The sequence below is a fragment of the Ranitomeya imitator genome, chromosome 1, assembly GCF_032444005.1.
Source record: "Ranitomeya imitator isolate aRanImi1 chromosome 1, aRanImi1.pri, whole genome shotgun sequence".
NCBI classification, from domain to species: Eukaryota; Metazoa; Chordata; class Amphibia; order Anura; family Dendrobatidae; genus Ranitomeya; species Ranitomeya imitator.
Genome location: NC_091282.1, coordinates 691,651,242 through 691,666,629, shown reverse-complemented (window position 1 = coordinate 691,666,629; position 15,388 = coordinate 691,651,242). Strand labels below are relative to the sequence as shown.

The 15,388-nt window shown below is 43.8% G+C and overlaps 1 protein-coding gene across 1 annotated transcript in view; it reads right to left on the bottom strand.

Annotated features, from left to right (window-relative positions):
* Positions 1-10,436: 10,436 nt before the first annotated feature.
* The window catches only part of ARHGAP5 (Rho GTPase activating protein 5), a 93,986-nt gene continuing 89,034 nt past the window's right edge, over positions 10,437-15,388 (bottom strand). Inside the window, exons 6-7 of the mRNA XM_069730490.1 lie at positions 15,168-15,273; positions 10,437-11,359 (exon numbers count right to left, since the gene is read on the bottom strand). Coding sequence (XP_069586591.1) covers positions 11,026-11,359; positions 15,168-15,273 — 440 coding nt within the window. The 3' untranslated portion in view covers positions 10,437-11,025. The remainder of the gene's footprint in view (positions 11,360-15,167; positions 15,274-15,388) is intronic.

Here is a 15,388-nt window from a genome sequence, read left to right as displayed (position 1 = left end):
TTAAAGGGGTCTGAATACTTTCTGTACCCACTGTACATATTGTATCTGACTGTATAAACAGGAGAACTAAACTGGACCCAGCCAAGGATTTCTTGCCTCTGTTTCTTTCCCTGCCGCTCACCCCTCCTCCCTTCCCCCTAGATTATAATGGTCATATGACACCTGCAGTTTGTTTCCTATGAACAAGACCGACTTAAAGAGAACCTTTCATCAGGATTTTATTCCCAAAACTAATGACATGGATGTAAAGGCACTTCAGTTCTGAATAAATCCATACCTTTCCTGTAGAAAGCAGTTATGCTATGTTACAAAAATGCATAGTTGACATTGTATACTAATGAGCTGCAGGTGAGTGCAGTGGGCGGGCCTTAGATTTACAGCTTCCCTGCCTCTCTCCCTATTCCACACCGACTGCCGGTCTCAGACTGACCACTCATTGAAACATGAGTGACCTAGAGACAGCAGGCAGGCAGCGGGCTGGGCATAGGGAGAGAGAAAGCAGTCGCTGCACTTGCAGCTTATTAACATACAATTTCAACTATGGATTTATCTAAAACTACACCACGGATTCTTAACCCCTTTCTGCCATTAGACGTACTATTGCGTCCATGTGGGGTGGGCTTTACTTCCCAAGGACGCAATAGTACGTCATATGCGATCGGCAGCGCTCACGGGGGGAGCGCCGCCGATCGCGGCCGGGTGTCAGCTGTTTATCGCAGCTGACATCCGGCACTATGTGCCAGGAGCGGTCACGGACCGCCCCCGGCACATTAACCCCCGGCACACCGCGATCAAAGATGATCGCGATGTGCCGGCGGTACAGGGAAGCACCGCGCAGGGAGGGGGCTCCCTGCGGGCTTCCCTGAGCCCCCCGCAGCAACGCGATGTGATCGCGTTGCTGCGAGGGTCTCACCTCCCTCCCTGCTCCCTCCAGCCCCGGATCCAAGATGGCCGCGGATCCGGGTCCTGCAGGGAGGGAGGTGGCTTCACAGAGCCTGCTCAGAGCAGGCACTGTGAAGCAGCCTGCACTCCTATCAGATCAGTGATCTGACAGAGTGCTGTGCAAACTGTCAGATCACTGATCTGTGATGTCCCCCCCTGGGACAAAGTAAAAAAGTTAAAAAAAAAAATTTCAAATGTGTAAAAAAAAATATTCCAAAATAATGAAAAAAAAATAAAAATAATATTCCCATAAATACATTTCTTTATCTAAATAAAAAAAAAAAAACAATAAAAGTACACATATTTAGTATCGCCGCGTCCGTAACGGCCCGACCTATAAAACTGGCCCACTAGTTAACCCCTTCAGTAAACACCGTAAGAAAAAAAAAAAAAAAAACGAGGCAAAAAACAACGCTTTATTATCATACCGCCGAACAAAAAGTGGAATAACACGCGATCAAAAAGACAGATATAACTAACCATGGTACCGCTGAAAACGTCATCTTGTCCCGCAAAAAACGAGCCGCCATACAGCATCATCAGCAAAAAAATAAAAAAGTTATAGTCCTGAGAATAAAGCGATGCAAAAATAATTATTTTTTCTATAAAATAGTTTTTATCGTATAAAAGCGCCAAAACATAAAAAAATGATATAAATGAGGTGTCGCTGTAATCGTACTGACCCGAAGAATAAAACTGCTTCATCAATTTTACCAAACGCGGAACGGTATAAACGCCTCCCCCAAAAGAAATTCATGAATAGCTGGTTTTTGGTCATTCTGCCTCACAAAAATCGGAATAAAAAGCGATCAAAAAATGTCACGTGCCCGAAAATGTTACCAATAAAAACATCAACTCGTCCCGCAAAAAACAAGACCTCACCTGACTCTGTGGACCAGAATATAGAAAAATTATAGCTCTCAAAATGTGGTAACGCAAAAAATATTTTTTGCAATAAAAAGCGTCTTTCAGTGTGTGACGGCTGCCAATCATAAAAATCCGCTAAAAAACCCGCTATAAAAGTAAATCAAACCCCCCTTCATCACCCCCTTAGTTAGGGAAAAATTAAAAAAATGTATTTATTTCCATTTTCCCATTAGGGCTAGGGTTACAGTTAGGGCTAGGGTTAGGGCTAGGGTTAGGGTTAGGGCTAGGGTTAGGGCTAGGGTTAGGATTAGGGCTAGGGTTAGGGCTAAAGTTACAGTTAGGGTTTAGATTACATTTACGGTTGGGAATAGGGTTGGGATTAGGGTTAGGGGTGTGTCAGGGTTAGAGGTGTGGTTAGGGTTACTGTTGGGATTAGGGTTAGGGATGTGTTTGGATTAGGGTTTCAGTTATAATTGGGGGGTTTCCACTGTTTAGGCACATCAGGGGCTCTCCAAACGCGACATGGCGTCCGATCTCAATTCCAGCCAATTCTGCGTTGAAAAAGTAAAACAGTGCTTCTTCCCTTCCGAGCTCTCCCGTGTGCCCAAACAGGGGTTTACCCCAACATATGGGGTATCAGCGTACTCAGGACAAATAGGACAACAACTTTTGGGGTCCAATTTCTCCTGCTACCCTTGGGAAAATACAAAACTCGGGGCTAAAACATATTTTTTGTGGGAAAAAAAAAGATTTTTTATTTTCACGGCTCTGCGTTATAAACTGTAGTGAAACACTTGGGGGTTCAAAGTTCTCACAACACATCTAGATTAGTTCCCTGGGGGGTCTAGTTTCCAATATGGGGTCACTTGTGGGGGGTTTCTACTGTTTAGGTACATTAGGGGTTCTGCAAACGCAATGTGACGTCTGCAGACCATTCCATCTAAGTCTGCATTCCAAATGGCGCTCCTTCCCTTCCGAGCTCTGCCATGCGCTCAAACGTTGGTTTCCCCCAACATACGGGGTATCAGCGTACTCAGGACAAATTGGACAACAACTTTTGGGGTCGAATTTCTCCTCTTACCCTCGGGAAAATACAAAACTGGGGGCTAAAAAATAATTTTGGGGGGAAAGATTTTTTTTTTTAATTTTCACGGCTCTGCGTTACAAACTGTAGTGAAACACTTGGGGGTTCAAAGCTATCACAACACATCTAGATGAGTTCCTTAGGGGGTCTAGTTTCCAAAATGGTGTCACTTGTGGGAGGTTTCTACTGTTTAGGTACATTAGGGGCTCTGCAAATGCAATGTGACACCTGCAGACCATTCCATCTAAGTCCTCATTCCAAATGGAGCTCCTTCCCTTCCGAGCCCTCCCATGTGCCCAAACAGTGGGTCCCCCCACATATGGTGTATCATCGCACTCAGGACAAATTGGGCAACAAATTTTGGGGTCCAATTTCTCCTGTTACCCTCAGGAAAATACAAAACTGGGGGCTAAAAAAATAATTTTTGTGGGAAAAAAATTTTGTTTTATTTTTACGGCTCTGCATTATAAACTTCTGTGAAGCACTTGGTGGGTCAAAGTGCTCACCACACCTCTAGATAAGTTCCTTAGGGGGTCTACTTTCCAAAATGGTGTCATTTGTGGGGGGTTTCAATGTTTAGGCACATCAGTGGCTCTTCAAACGCAACATGGCGTCCCATCTCAATTCCTGTCAATTTTGCTTTGAAAAGTCAAACGGCGCTCCTTCCCTTCCGAGCTCTCCCATCCACCCAAACAGTGGTTTACCCCCACATATGGGGTATCCGCGTACTCAGGACAAATTGTACAACAACTTTTGGGGTCCAATTTCTTCTCTTACCCTTGGAAAAATAAAAAATTGGGGGCAAAAAGATAATTTTTGTGAAAAAATATGATTTTTTATTTTTACGGTTCTACATTATAAACTTCTGTGAAGCACTTGGTGGGTCAAAGTGCTCACCACACCTCTAGATAAGTTCCTTAGGGGGTCTACTTTCCAAAATGGTGTCACTTGTGGGGGGTTTCAATGTTTAGGCACATCAGTGGCTCTTCAAACGCAACATGACGTCCCATCTCAATTCCTGTCAATTTTGCATTGAAAAGTCAAACGGCGCTCCTTCCCTTCCGAGCTCTCCCATCCGCCCAAACAGTGGTTTACCCCCACATATGGGCTATCAGCGTACTCAGGACAAATTGTACAACAACTTTTGGGGTCCAATTTCTTCTCTTACCCTTGGGAAAATAAAAAATTGGGGGCGAAAAGATAATTTTTGTGAAAAAATATGATTTTTTATTTTTACGGTTCTACATTATAAACTTCTGTGAAGCACTTGTTGGGTCAAAGTGCTCACCACACCTCTAGATAAGTTCCTTAGGGGGTCTACTTTCCAAAATGGTGTCACTTGTGGGGGGTTTCAATGTTTAGCCACATCAGGGGCTCTCCAAACGAAACATGGCGTCCCATCTCAATTCCAGTCAATTTTGCATTGAAAAGTCAAATGGCACTCCTTCGCTTCCGAGCTCTGCCATGCGCCCAAACAGTGGTTTACCCCCACATGTGGGGTATTGGCATACTCAGGACATTGTACAACAATGTTTGGGGTCCATTTTCTCCTGTTACCCTTGGTAAAATAAAACAAATTGGAGCTGAATTAAATTTTTTGTGAAAAAAAGTTAAATGTTCATTTTTATTTAAACATTCAAAAAATTCCTGTGAAGCACCAGAAGGGTTAATAAACTTCTTGAATATGGTTTTGAGCACCTTGAGGGGTGTAGTTTTTAGAATGGTGTCACACTTGGGTATTTTCTATCATATAGACCCCTCAAAATGACTTCAAATGAGATGCGGTCCCTAAAATAAAATGGTGTTGTAGAAATGAGAAATTGCTGGTCAACTTTTAACCCTTATAACTCCCTAACAAAAAAAAATTTTGGTTCCAAAATTGTGCTGATGTAAAGTAGACATGTGGGAAATGTTACTTATTAAGTATTTTGTGTGACATATCTCTGTGATTTAATTGCATAAAAATTCAAAGTTGGAAAATTGCGAAATTTTCATAATTTTCGCCAAATTTCCGTTTTTTTCACAAATAAACGCAGGTACTATCAAATAATTTTTACCATTGTCATGAAGTACAATATGTCACGAGAAAACAATGTCAGAATCACCAGGATCCATTGAAGCGTTCCAGAGTTATAACCTCATAAAGGGACAGTGGTCAGAATTGTAAAAATTGGCCCGGTCATTAACGTGCAAACCACCCTTGGGGGTAAAGGGGTTAAAGTAAGATAAGGATTTAATTAGCTTTAAGCATCGTTACATGCACGAGATATAACATCCTGATGACACGATCACTTTAGGCTGGTTTTTCACACTGGATGAAGAGAGTTTAGGGGTTGGATGGGAGGATGCCTAAGCATTAGTATGGAGGTGGACTTCAATTCACAGCTATAGCAGCCACCATTTTTATGGAACGACTTTCTATGAGATTTTAGCGGTATCTCTGGGGAGGCCGGTTACATTTTTCTACACCAAACTTTCCCAATCATACCTTTATGGACCTTTCATTGTGCACACTCATGAGGAACAGAAAAGGGCCTTCCCCAAATTGTTCCTACAAAGTTGTAAGTATACTACTGATCAAAAGGTCTTATTTTACTGAAAAATTTGGTTTTCAGTAGGGGAAATTTGTTCCTGTACAATAGTTTTCCTGTAAGAATTATTCACATTGTAACAAACAAAAGACTATACCGATATTCGTCTGACTCTCCCTACACGGTTGGGGAAGAAGGATTGAGCATGCTGGAATTGAAAATGCCCGATCCATTCAAGCAGCTTGCCTTTTCCTAAGAGAACACCCTGGCAAAATGCGGTTCATCAAACCAGACAACCTTCTACCACTGCTCCATTGCCCAGTTTTGATAAGCCCACCATGGTAGATGTATTTGATGGTGGATAGGACTCACCAGTCTGGGTCTATGTGCAAAACAAAAATAATTATGCACTCGCACCTCTTACAGCCAGTATAAACTTTTCTCAACTTGTACTACTGTAAATTTTTTCTATTCCTTCTTTGTTGTTGTGGGATTGCACCACTTGTTCTTCCTTGCATCACATTTGGCACATACTAACCAGTGTCTACCAAGAAAACTACAAACCAGTGTCTACCAAGAAAACTACACTAGACTATTTTTTTTTTCCAAGCTGGTCTGCCAAAGTCATCCAGATTGAAAGCCAGCTCCCCACTGCTGTACTGTGGGGAGCAAGCTGTTAATCAGCATGTCAGCAATCAAACCCGGTTTACAGAGCAGCCTGAAGAAGAAAAGTTGCTGCTTACACGAAGCAGCTGAATAACTGGCAGGGGCGGTCATTGACAGCTCTGAGATGGCACCGGGCAGAACAGGCACGTAGTTGACAATTACCTGCCTGTTATTTTAATATGAGCCCATTTTACACAACCGATACAGTGATATAGGAGACTTCACTTTTATAAAATCCTACAACCACTGTTCAATTTAGGGTGCAGTGCCTGAAAAAGAAAAAAAAAAACACAAAACTTTAAATCGTATCCAAATACGGGAGAGGGAGGGGGCGTTTCAGTGCAGCATTGGCAAGGCCAAAAGTTTGGAGGGTCATCATGACCCATCCCTCATTTTGCATGTTAGGGTCTTCGCCCATTTCTAATTGAGGAGCTTGCTTGCAAGACCGTGTGTGTGTGCGCGTGTGTGTGTACTGACACTGTCCTGCCATGTGTTCATAGTGTCTGGGTGAGTTCTTCCTGCTGATGACACTCGCTACACTTCCAAAAGCATCAAGGTAGTGAGGAGCGTCAATAGTTTGGGACCCCTTTTCTCAGGACTGGTGGAGGTGTCAAGTCAAATTTCCAGTGATTTCATATAATAAATGTGTTTAGAGGGAAAACTCCTTAACCCTACAGAATCCTAGTAGTACTTCATTAACAAACTCTTGGCTAATAATGCTTTGAGGGGGAAGATATTTTTCTTTTTACTGGGTGAATACAGGTCCAACAATAAAAAGCTGCATTGTAACTGGCCAACATCAATGACAAGGAGCCAGGGTGCATATTTGTTCCAGGCGAGTAGCTCTGCTTTCTACAAACGTTGTAATAAAAGATCCCCGGGTAACAATATGCCAATATCTTCATCCCTTCTGACATCAAAGAACTGGAATTCTTGATGTGGTTGCACATCCGTTATACAGTGGCATATAAAAGTTTGGGCACCCCTGGTCAAAATGCTAAGCAAGTTGAAGATGAAATGATCTCTAAAAGGCCTAAAGTTAAAGATGACATTTCCTTTGTATTTTAAGCAAAAAAATGTTATCTTTACATTACATTAAAAATTACAAAAAGGAAAATGAGCTGATACAAAAGTTCGGGCAAATTTGTGTACTCTGATAACTTTGACCAAGGTTTCAAACCTTAATTAGCCTGTTAGGGTCATGACTTAATCACTATCATCGTTAGAAAAGGCCACGTGATGCAAATTTTCCAAGGAAGAATGGATGAAAATGCCTCAAACAAGAATTGAAAGACTTGTCTGGCTACGAAAAATGTTTAGAAGCTGTGATACTTGCAAAAAGGCGGTGCTACTTGATACTATACCATGCACGGTGCATGCATAACCTTTTGCATGGGCCCATTTACCGTATATACTCGAGTATAAGCAGAGATTTTCAGCCCATTTTCTTAGGCTAAAAGTGCCCCTCTCGGCTTATACTCGAGTGGCAGCTGTCACATCATACTCGCCTGCTCCCGACGCGGTCCCTGCTTCTCAGATGGTCTCTGACACCGGCAGCTTGTTCCTGTGTTCAGCGGTCACGTGGTACCGCTCATCCCCATAGGGGTGGAGCACATATTCATTACTTTAATGAGCGGTACCATGTGACCGCTGAACACAGGAACAAGCTGCCGGTGCCAGAGACCATCGCATCGGAGAAGCAGAGACCGCACCGGAAGGGTAAGTATGACGGGGGAGGGGGGCCATGCCATATTCACCTGTCCCCATTCCACCGTCGGGCTCCATCTTCCGCGTCCTCTGGCTGTGACGTTCAGGTCAGAGGGCGCGATGACGTGTTTAGTGTGCACCCTCTGCCTGAACAGTCACTGCAGAGACCCGGAAGACACAGCGGCGCACGGCGGTGGAACGAGGACAGGTGAATATCACAAGTGCCGGGGGCCTGAGCGACAAGAGGGGAGTATGTAATTTTTTTTTAATCGCAGCAGCATATGGGGCATAATATGCTATGGAGCATCTTATGGGGCCATCAACCTTTGTGCAGCAGTATATGGGGCATAATCTATGGAGCATCTTATGGGGCCATCAACCTTTGTGCAGCATTATATGGGGCATAATATTCTATGGAGCATCTTATGGGGCCATCAACCTTTGTGCAGCATTATATGGGGCATAATCTATGGAGCATCTTATGGGGCCATCAACCTTTGTGCAGCATTATATGGGGCATAATATGCTATGGAGCATCTTATGGGGCCATCAACCTTTGTGCAGCATTATATAGGTCATAACCTGTGGAGCATCTTATGGGGCCATCAACCTTTATGCAACACAATATGGGGCATAATATACTATGGAGCATCTTATGGGTCCATCCACCTTTGTGCAGCATTATATGGGGCATAATCAATGGAGCATCTTATGGGGCCATCAACCTATGTGTAGCATTATATGGGGCATAATATTCTATGGAGCATCTTATGGGGCCTTCATTAACTGTATGAAGCTTTATAATGGGCTCCTGATTCATGTCCATATGGATATTTTCTCTCTGAACCCTGCTTATACAGATACTATACAGATGATCAGGTTTTTAATACATCAGATAGGGATTATATACATTAGATAGGACTGCTCTATTATGGGTATACCTTGGCGATTGGTGGAGCAGCTTAAAAAACATTTTTTTGCAAAAAAACGTATTAACTAAATACCCTGTATTTTTTTCATTTTTTGACTAGCACTTGCTCATTTACTATGACTTCTTTACAACAGAGTATTTTTGACCTCGCTGTGCTCTTTTTGTGTCAAGTTTCTTGGTGGTGTGAACAGGTTTCTACAGACTTGTTCACTTTGCAATAGCCCATGTGTTTTGGTTCTTCAATATGGATAGTCAAAAACACTTAACCTACTGATGTCTGAATCAATTTTACTTTTATTGGTATCTATTTTTATTTTTTAAATTTACCAGTAGCTGCTGTATTTCCCTCCCTGGGCTTATACTCGAGTCAATAAGTTTTCCCAGTTTTTTGTGGCAAAATTAGGGGTCTCAGCTTATACTCGGGTTGACTTATACTCGAGTATATACGTACCTCTTCATAATTTTTAACATGTAAAAGATGAATCTATATATCTTTTAGAGAGAATGTCATTTTCAACTTGCTTAACTCTTCACAACAACAGTAATTTTGACCAGAGCTGCCCAAACTTTTACCTGCCACTGTATACCAGCGACTGCTCTGCTCCACTATACACACATACATAAGCTGTATACATCTCACTGCATAAGAAATGGATCACACAGACACGAAAGAATGGAAGGGAAGGGGAATGTTGGCGATAACTCACCGAAGAGGGAGGAAAAGGCAAGTAATGTCCTGGAAACAATGCTGATATGATAAAACAGAGACCAGATGAAAGGCGATGTCAAAATGGAATGGGGCAATGGATCCAATAAGTACAGATATAAAAAAAAGTCTAGGTAGACTTCATGGAGTCTGGGACCAGATGATGCTCACAGGAGAAGAATTGGCGGCTGACGTCAGAGTGTGGCAGAGAGCGGGGAGGAGGGACTTCTTCAGAGAGCATCATCTGATCCTGGGCCAGTGGCGGCAAAGTCCTAGACTCCATGAAGGCTAGGCTTTTGTTTTATCCATACTCATTGGATTCACTACCCCATTCCATTGTGCAGGGAGCACCCTTCATCTGGTCTCGTTACTTTATCCAGCTCTGCTGGAGCTCCTCATGGAGGACATTCCCACAGTTTACCAGGTTGACTGCACTCACTGGAATCCATTATAGGGCAATTTGGAGTTGTGCCTATACCACACCCTTACCAGGGGAGAACATTCTTTACAATTGGTTTAATATTTGTAACCTACTACAGAAAATGCTCCTTTCTCGCCTCCTTTCCACTAAGTAAAATCCATATATTGATATGATAAAGTAGATTGCAATTAGAGAACGCCAACCAGGCTGCAGGGTCTTCAACATCGAGATACTGATAATTCTGTCAAAAGAAGTAGAAGAAAAAAGACTTTGGTTTTAGGCATCCAAAAACAGACCCAATCTCAAGAGCTCCATAGGTATATGAGGTTCTTGAGATCAAGTCGGAAGGCGTGACCTCTGGACATTTCGGTCCATATTCAGACCATGAATGTCAGACACGTGAATCCGGCCTTATTGCACATATGGATCCTATCCTGATGCAATTTGATTTTTTTGGGGGGGTTGGAAAAAAATAAAATAAAATTTATACTGAAAACTGCACATTAAAATCTCAATGGCGCCCAATTATGGAACGCAAGCGTTCTTGCAGCCGCGCTCCATGATGTAGACCAAAACATTGCTTCAATGGATGGATGTTTATTCCTCAAATATGTAAACATTTATATATGTACATACAATTATTACTTTGTATCATTTACAAGATAAGCTCCATTCCAAGCACCGCCAACAAAGAATCCATAACCCACCCCACTGCCAGGCTCCCACACGCACCCACACATGCCCACGTCTGCACACCACAATAAATCTCAGCCTTCAGACGGGCTGTGAAAAGCTCTAATGCTTCATAAATGATTTATTTCTGTAAATTTAATTAGATTTTTCTATAGAAAAGGACCGTTTTGTTTATTCTGTGTTTAATCTTCTCTTCTAGAAGTATCTTTGTGACACCTGAAGAAGTGGATAGTATTTATATAGAAGTTCCATGCAGCAGCAAAATTCACAAACAAGGCTTGCCACAGATCCATCTCTTTCTACACGTTCCAAAGGGTTTAAAAAAATACAAACAAAAGGTTGAGAACTAAAAGTAGTCAGATGCGTCTGAGTCATTAGGGGTTTACTACAGGTGAAGTTAGTTTTATTTCCTGTATCACTGTTTTCCAGTAAGGACCTGGGGATATTAAATAAACCAGTACAAAGCTGTGCGCCCTGTTATATGATCCCCAGGGGATCGGCTTGCAGTGCGGGCTGTAGTAGCTGTGGCTGAAGAGGAGGAGGTAACTGCAGAGGGACTAAAGGTGGTGCGAGCTGACCCGGACTGGAGTGCTGTGCTGAAGGAGAGCTGGTGACGCTTGGAGAGTCGACAATTTCGCCCTCGTAGAAGAAAAACTGGCACTGCTGAATGAAGTTTTCTATGACGGATTGGTGGTTCTTAGTGGTGGAGAAAAATTCCTTGTTCTCAAAATCCGGGCGCATCAGCGTTGGCCAGAAGCAAATGGAAAGGTTATCTGCAGTCATCAGGTTTGTCTTGCTGTGTTGGCTAACCCTAAAATTATAAAAGAGAGACATCATTAAATAATTATTTTTATTTTTTTTTAAATATTCTTTACCAGCTGAGGGAAGTACATATTGGAGGAAAGTGACAAATTGACACATGTTGACTGCACACTGAATGCGGAGAGGATTATGTGCACTGTCGGCAGTGACAGACCGGTTAGATTATACAGCAAGGCTCCCGTTGTGGTGGCTGGGATCAGAGCGAGCGCCAAACCTGGATGGCTAATCCCTTGGGTACTGTAGTGGCACGGTATCTAAAAATACATAGAGGTTCTATAAATGCAAAACTTGGGATTATAAAGAAAAGAGAAGAAGAATCGATGTCTTCGAAATGTGGTGCTGGAGAAGGACCTTATCAATCCTATGGATGGCCAGAAGAACAAACAAATCAAGCCAAGCCAGACATGTCATTCGAAGCAAGGATCACCAAGCTGCAACTTGCCTACTTTGCACACATAAGGAGAGAACGATCACAGGAGAAGAATGCATGGTTGGAAGAATAGAAGGAACAAGAAGACCAGCAACCCGATGGTGGACCTATCTAGGCTTGCACAAGATCAATCTTCCTACAGAGCATTCATCCATCAAGTCACCATGGCTCGGGATTGAGCCGAAGGCCGTTAAACATTAAAAGAATACCCCCTCAAGTTGGATCACTTTTTTAGCTAAGTTCACAGAGGCTTTAGCAATTTCCAATACTGCTAATAACATGACTAAGTGTCTGGAAAAGTTCCTCTCCACTTTGCAAGATTATGTGACTGGGCTAAGTGTAGCAAGCTTTACTAGTCATGAATGTGATTTACCATTCAGACAGAACCATTGTGTCACCGTGTTTACAGGGGTGTGTCACAAATCATATTTGTCGTTATTTGAAAACCTGTTTGTACTCCTTGAATTGTGCATGGAGTATAGTCACGTCCGATGCAGGCATTTCACATCTTACTGAACACTGCGGCACCTGAGGAACTGGTCTCTTATGGTAGGAGATATTGGAGCAGTTTACCCAGATCTTAGAAAAGTTTCAGAAGAGTGAGGATTCTTATAAAGTACAAAAATACCCATCACTCAGCCGATGGATGCTCAACCACTGTAGTTTTGATTGTCCCTACTGATAACGTCCAGTCAATCATTCACATTACTGCTGCAGACAATCACTGACCTCAACTGTCACGTGCTGTAAACGCAAGTGTCAGAGCCAATATACAAGGACTAGAGGATGTCAGGATATGTTGTAGCAGATGGAAAGGGATAGGTGGTATGTAAATAGCACAAGCGGAGGAGGAAGGTGTAAGGCAGTATGGCGGTCCTCTATCTCTTTTGGGGTTTGTGGTGGTTTAGCTACCTATTTATCATTTGTTTTATTGTCCTATTTCCTTTATATATTACGCAAACTTTTATTTCTACTGTATGCTGTACTATTCCTACCATAGTGGTGCAGGTTAAAATATCATATATAGTTGAGTATTAGCCGACCCAAGTATAAGCCGAGGCACCTAATTTTTCCACGGAAAACTGGTAAGCTTACTTGACTAGAGTATAAGCCGGGTATGCATTGTCCCCTCATCCCTGTCCTGCTATGCATGGCTCTCCCGTCCTGTCCTGCTCTGTGTGGTGCTCCCCCGTCGCTGTCCTGGTATGCGTGGCTCCCCCGCCCTGTCTTGGTATGCGTGGCTCCCCCGTCCTGTTTTGCTCTGTGTGGTGCACCCCCCCCGTCGCTGTCTTGGTATGCGTGGCTCCCCCGTCCTGTCTTGCTCTGTGTGGTGCCCCCGCCCCCCCCCCGTCGCTGTCCTGCTATGTGTGGCCCCCCCGTCGCTGTCCTGCTATGTGTGGCCCCCCCGTCGCTGTCCTGCTATGTGTGGCTCCCCCGTCGCTGTCCTGCTATGTGTGGCTCCCCCGTCGCTGTCCTGCTATGTGTGGCTCCCCCGTCGCTGTCCTGCTATGTGTGGCTCCCCCGTCGCTGTCCTGCTATGTGTGGCTCCCCCGTCCTGTCCTGCTATGTGTGGCTCCCCCGTCCTGTCCTGCTATGTGTGGCTCCCCCGTCCTGTCCTGCTATGTGTGGCTCCCCCGTCCTGTCCTGCTATGTGTGGCTCCCCCATCCTGTCCTGCTATGTGTGGCTCCCCCTGTTGTATGCATGGCTCCCCCCGTCCCACATGGCTCACACTCCCCCTGTCCCATCATTGTATGCATGGCTCACAACCCCCACCCATCCTACTCACCATCCTCACGCCATCGCTGCATCTCCGTTGTCCTGACGTAGCAGCTCTCCTGTGCTGAGCAGTCACATGGTACCATTCATTAAGGTAATGAATATGCACTCCATGCCTATGGGAGTGGAGACACGGGCATATTGATTACCTTAATGAGCGGTACCATATGACCGCTCAGCACAGTAAGCTGCCGACGCCGGGACGGAGATGCAGAGACCGAGATGTAGCGACAGCGTGAGGAGGGCGAGTATGATGTCTTCTGTTCGCTGGCTCCTGCCGCAGCTCCCCGCCGGCTTTCTGGACAATGACTCGTATATAAGCCAAGGGGGGGGGGGGGGGGGGGTTGGGAGGGGAGGGTGTTTCAGCACAAAAAAACGTGCTGAGGATCTCGGCTTATACACAAGTATATACGGTATACGTTCTGCATGTGGGGACTTTCTTTTTTGCACAGGGATGGTGGAGGTTTGCATTGTCGGTTTTACAAATCTTTAGAGTTTTCACTTTAAAGAAAAACACCTTAAAAAGTTTGCAAAAGTTGCATCTGAACAAACCACAAGATGCCACGAACAACAGTGCACTATGAACTCCTCTATATACTATAGTATTCAAGAGTCATATGAAGCCATCTCCCCAAAAGCTTAAGGATTGGCCGAAACTGGTTTATGCAACATGACAACAGCAAATCTATATCAGAATGGCTATAAAAACTAAAAACAACTACAAACCAGTTAAAACTCTGTGTTGGCAGATTAAAGGGGATATCCAGGACTTTACAAAAAAAAAAAAAAAAAAAAAAGTACATAAGCACTAATAGGCAGGTAATGCCTCTGTTCTGTAGACGGGACGTCATGAGAGGCTTCTGAATCCCCGGCAGGAGCAGTCTGTGACCACACTGTGTCATGTAAGAACGGTGACAGGCACAACAAGGAATAAGCTGCAAATACCTGTCTGCTAATGCTTAAGTACATTTTTTATAAAGTTCCAGATATACCCTTTAAAAGAGGACTTTTCACCAATTTCTTCACCTTGAATTGGACTCTTAACATAAATGTGGCTGCATAGCAGAATAAAATGTGTTTTTTTTAATTTTTTTAAAAGGAACCTGTCACCCCGAAAATTGCGGGTGAGGTAAGCCCACCGGCATCAGGGGCTTATCTACAGCATTCTGTAATGCTGTAGATAAGCCCCCGATGTTACCTGAAAAAGGAGAAAAAGACGTTATATTATACTCACCCAGGGGCGGTCCCACTGCTGGTCAGGTCGGATGGGTGTCTCTGGTCCGCTGCGGCGCCTCCCATCTTCATTACAAGACGTCCTCTTCTGATCTTCAGCCACGGCTCCGGCGCAGGCGTACTTTGCTCTGCCCTGTTGAGGGCAGACAAAGTACTGCAGTGCGCAGGCGTGGGCCTCTGATCTTTCCGGCGCCTGCGCACTGCAGTACTATCCTCTGCCCTCAAGAGGGCAGAGCAAAGTACGCCTGCGCCGGAGCCGTGGCTGAAGATCAGAAGAGGACGTCTTGTAATGAAGATGGGAGCTAAGCTGAAAGGTGGGATGATTCCAGTTCTATTTGTTACTATTTGCAAACTCACCTGTTCAAATGGGATATGATGTATTTTAAGACTTCATAATTGACAGAAGGAAAATTCCGTAAAATTGTCTTCAAAGCATGAAGCCTGTCTATCCTGTCTGGGATTTCTGGAGGAGAAAAAAAACAAGTTTTCTGAGACCAAGTTTACACTTCACAGTCATGACTTACAAGATATTACAATCTACCTTTTTTTGTAAAGTTATCGAAAAAAAACCTATTCAC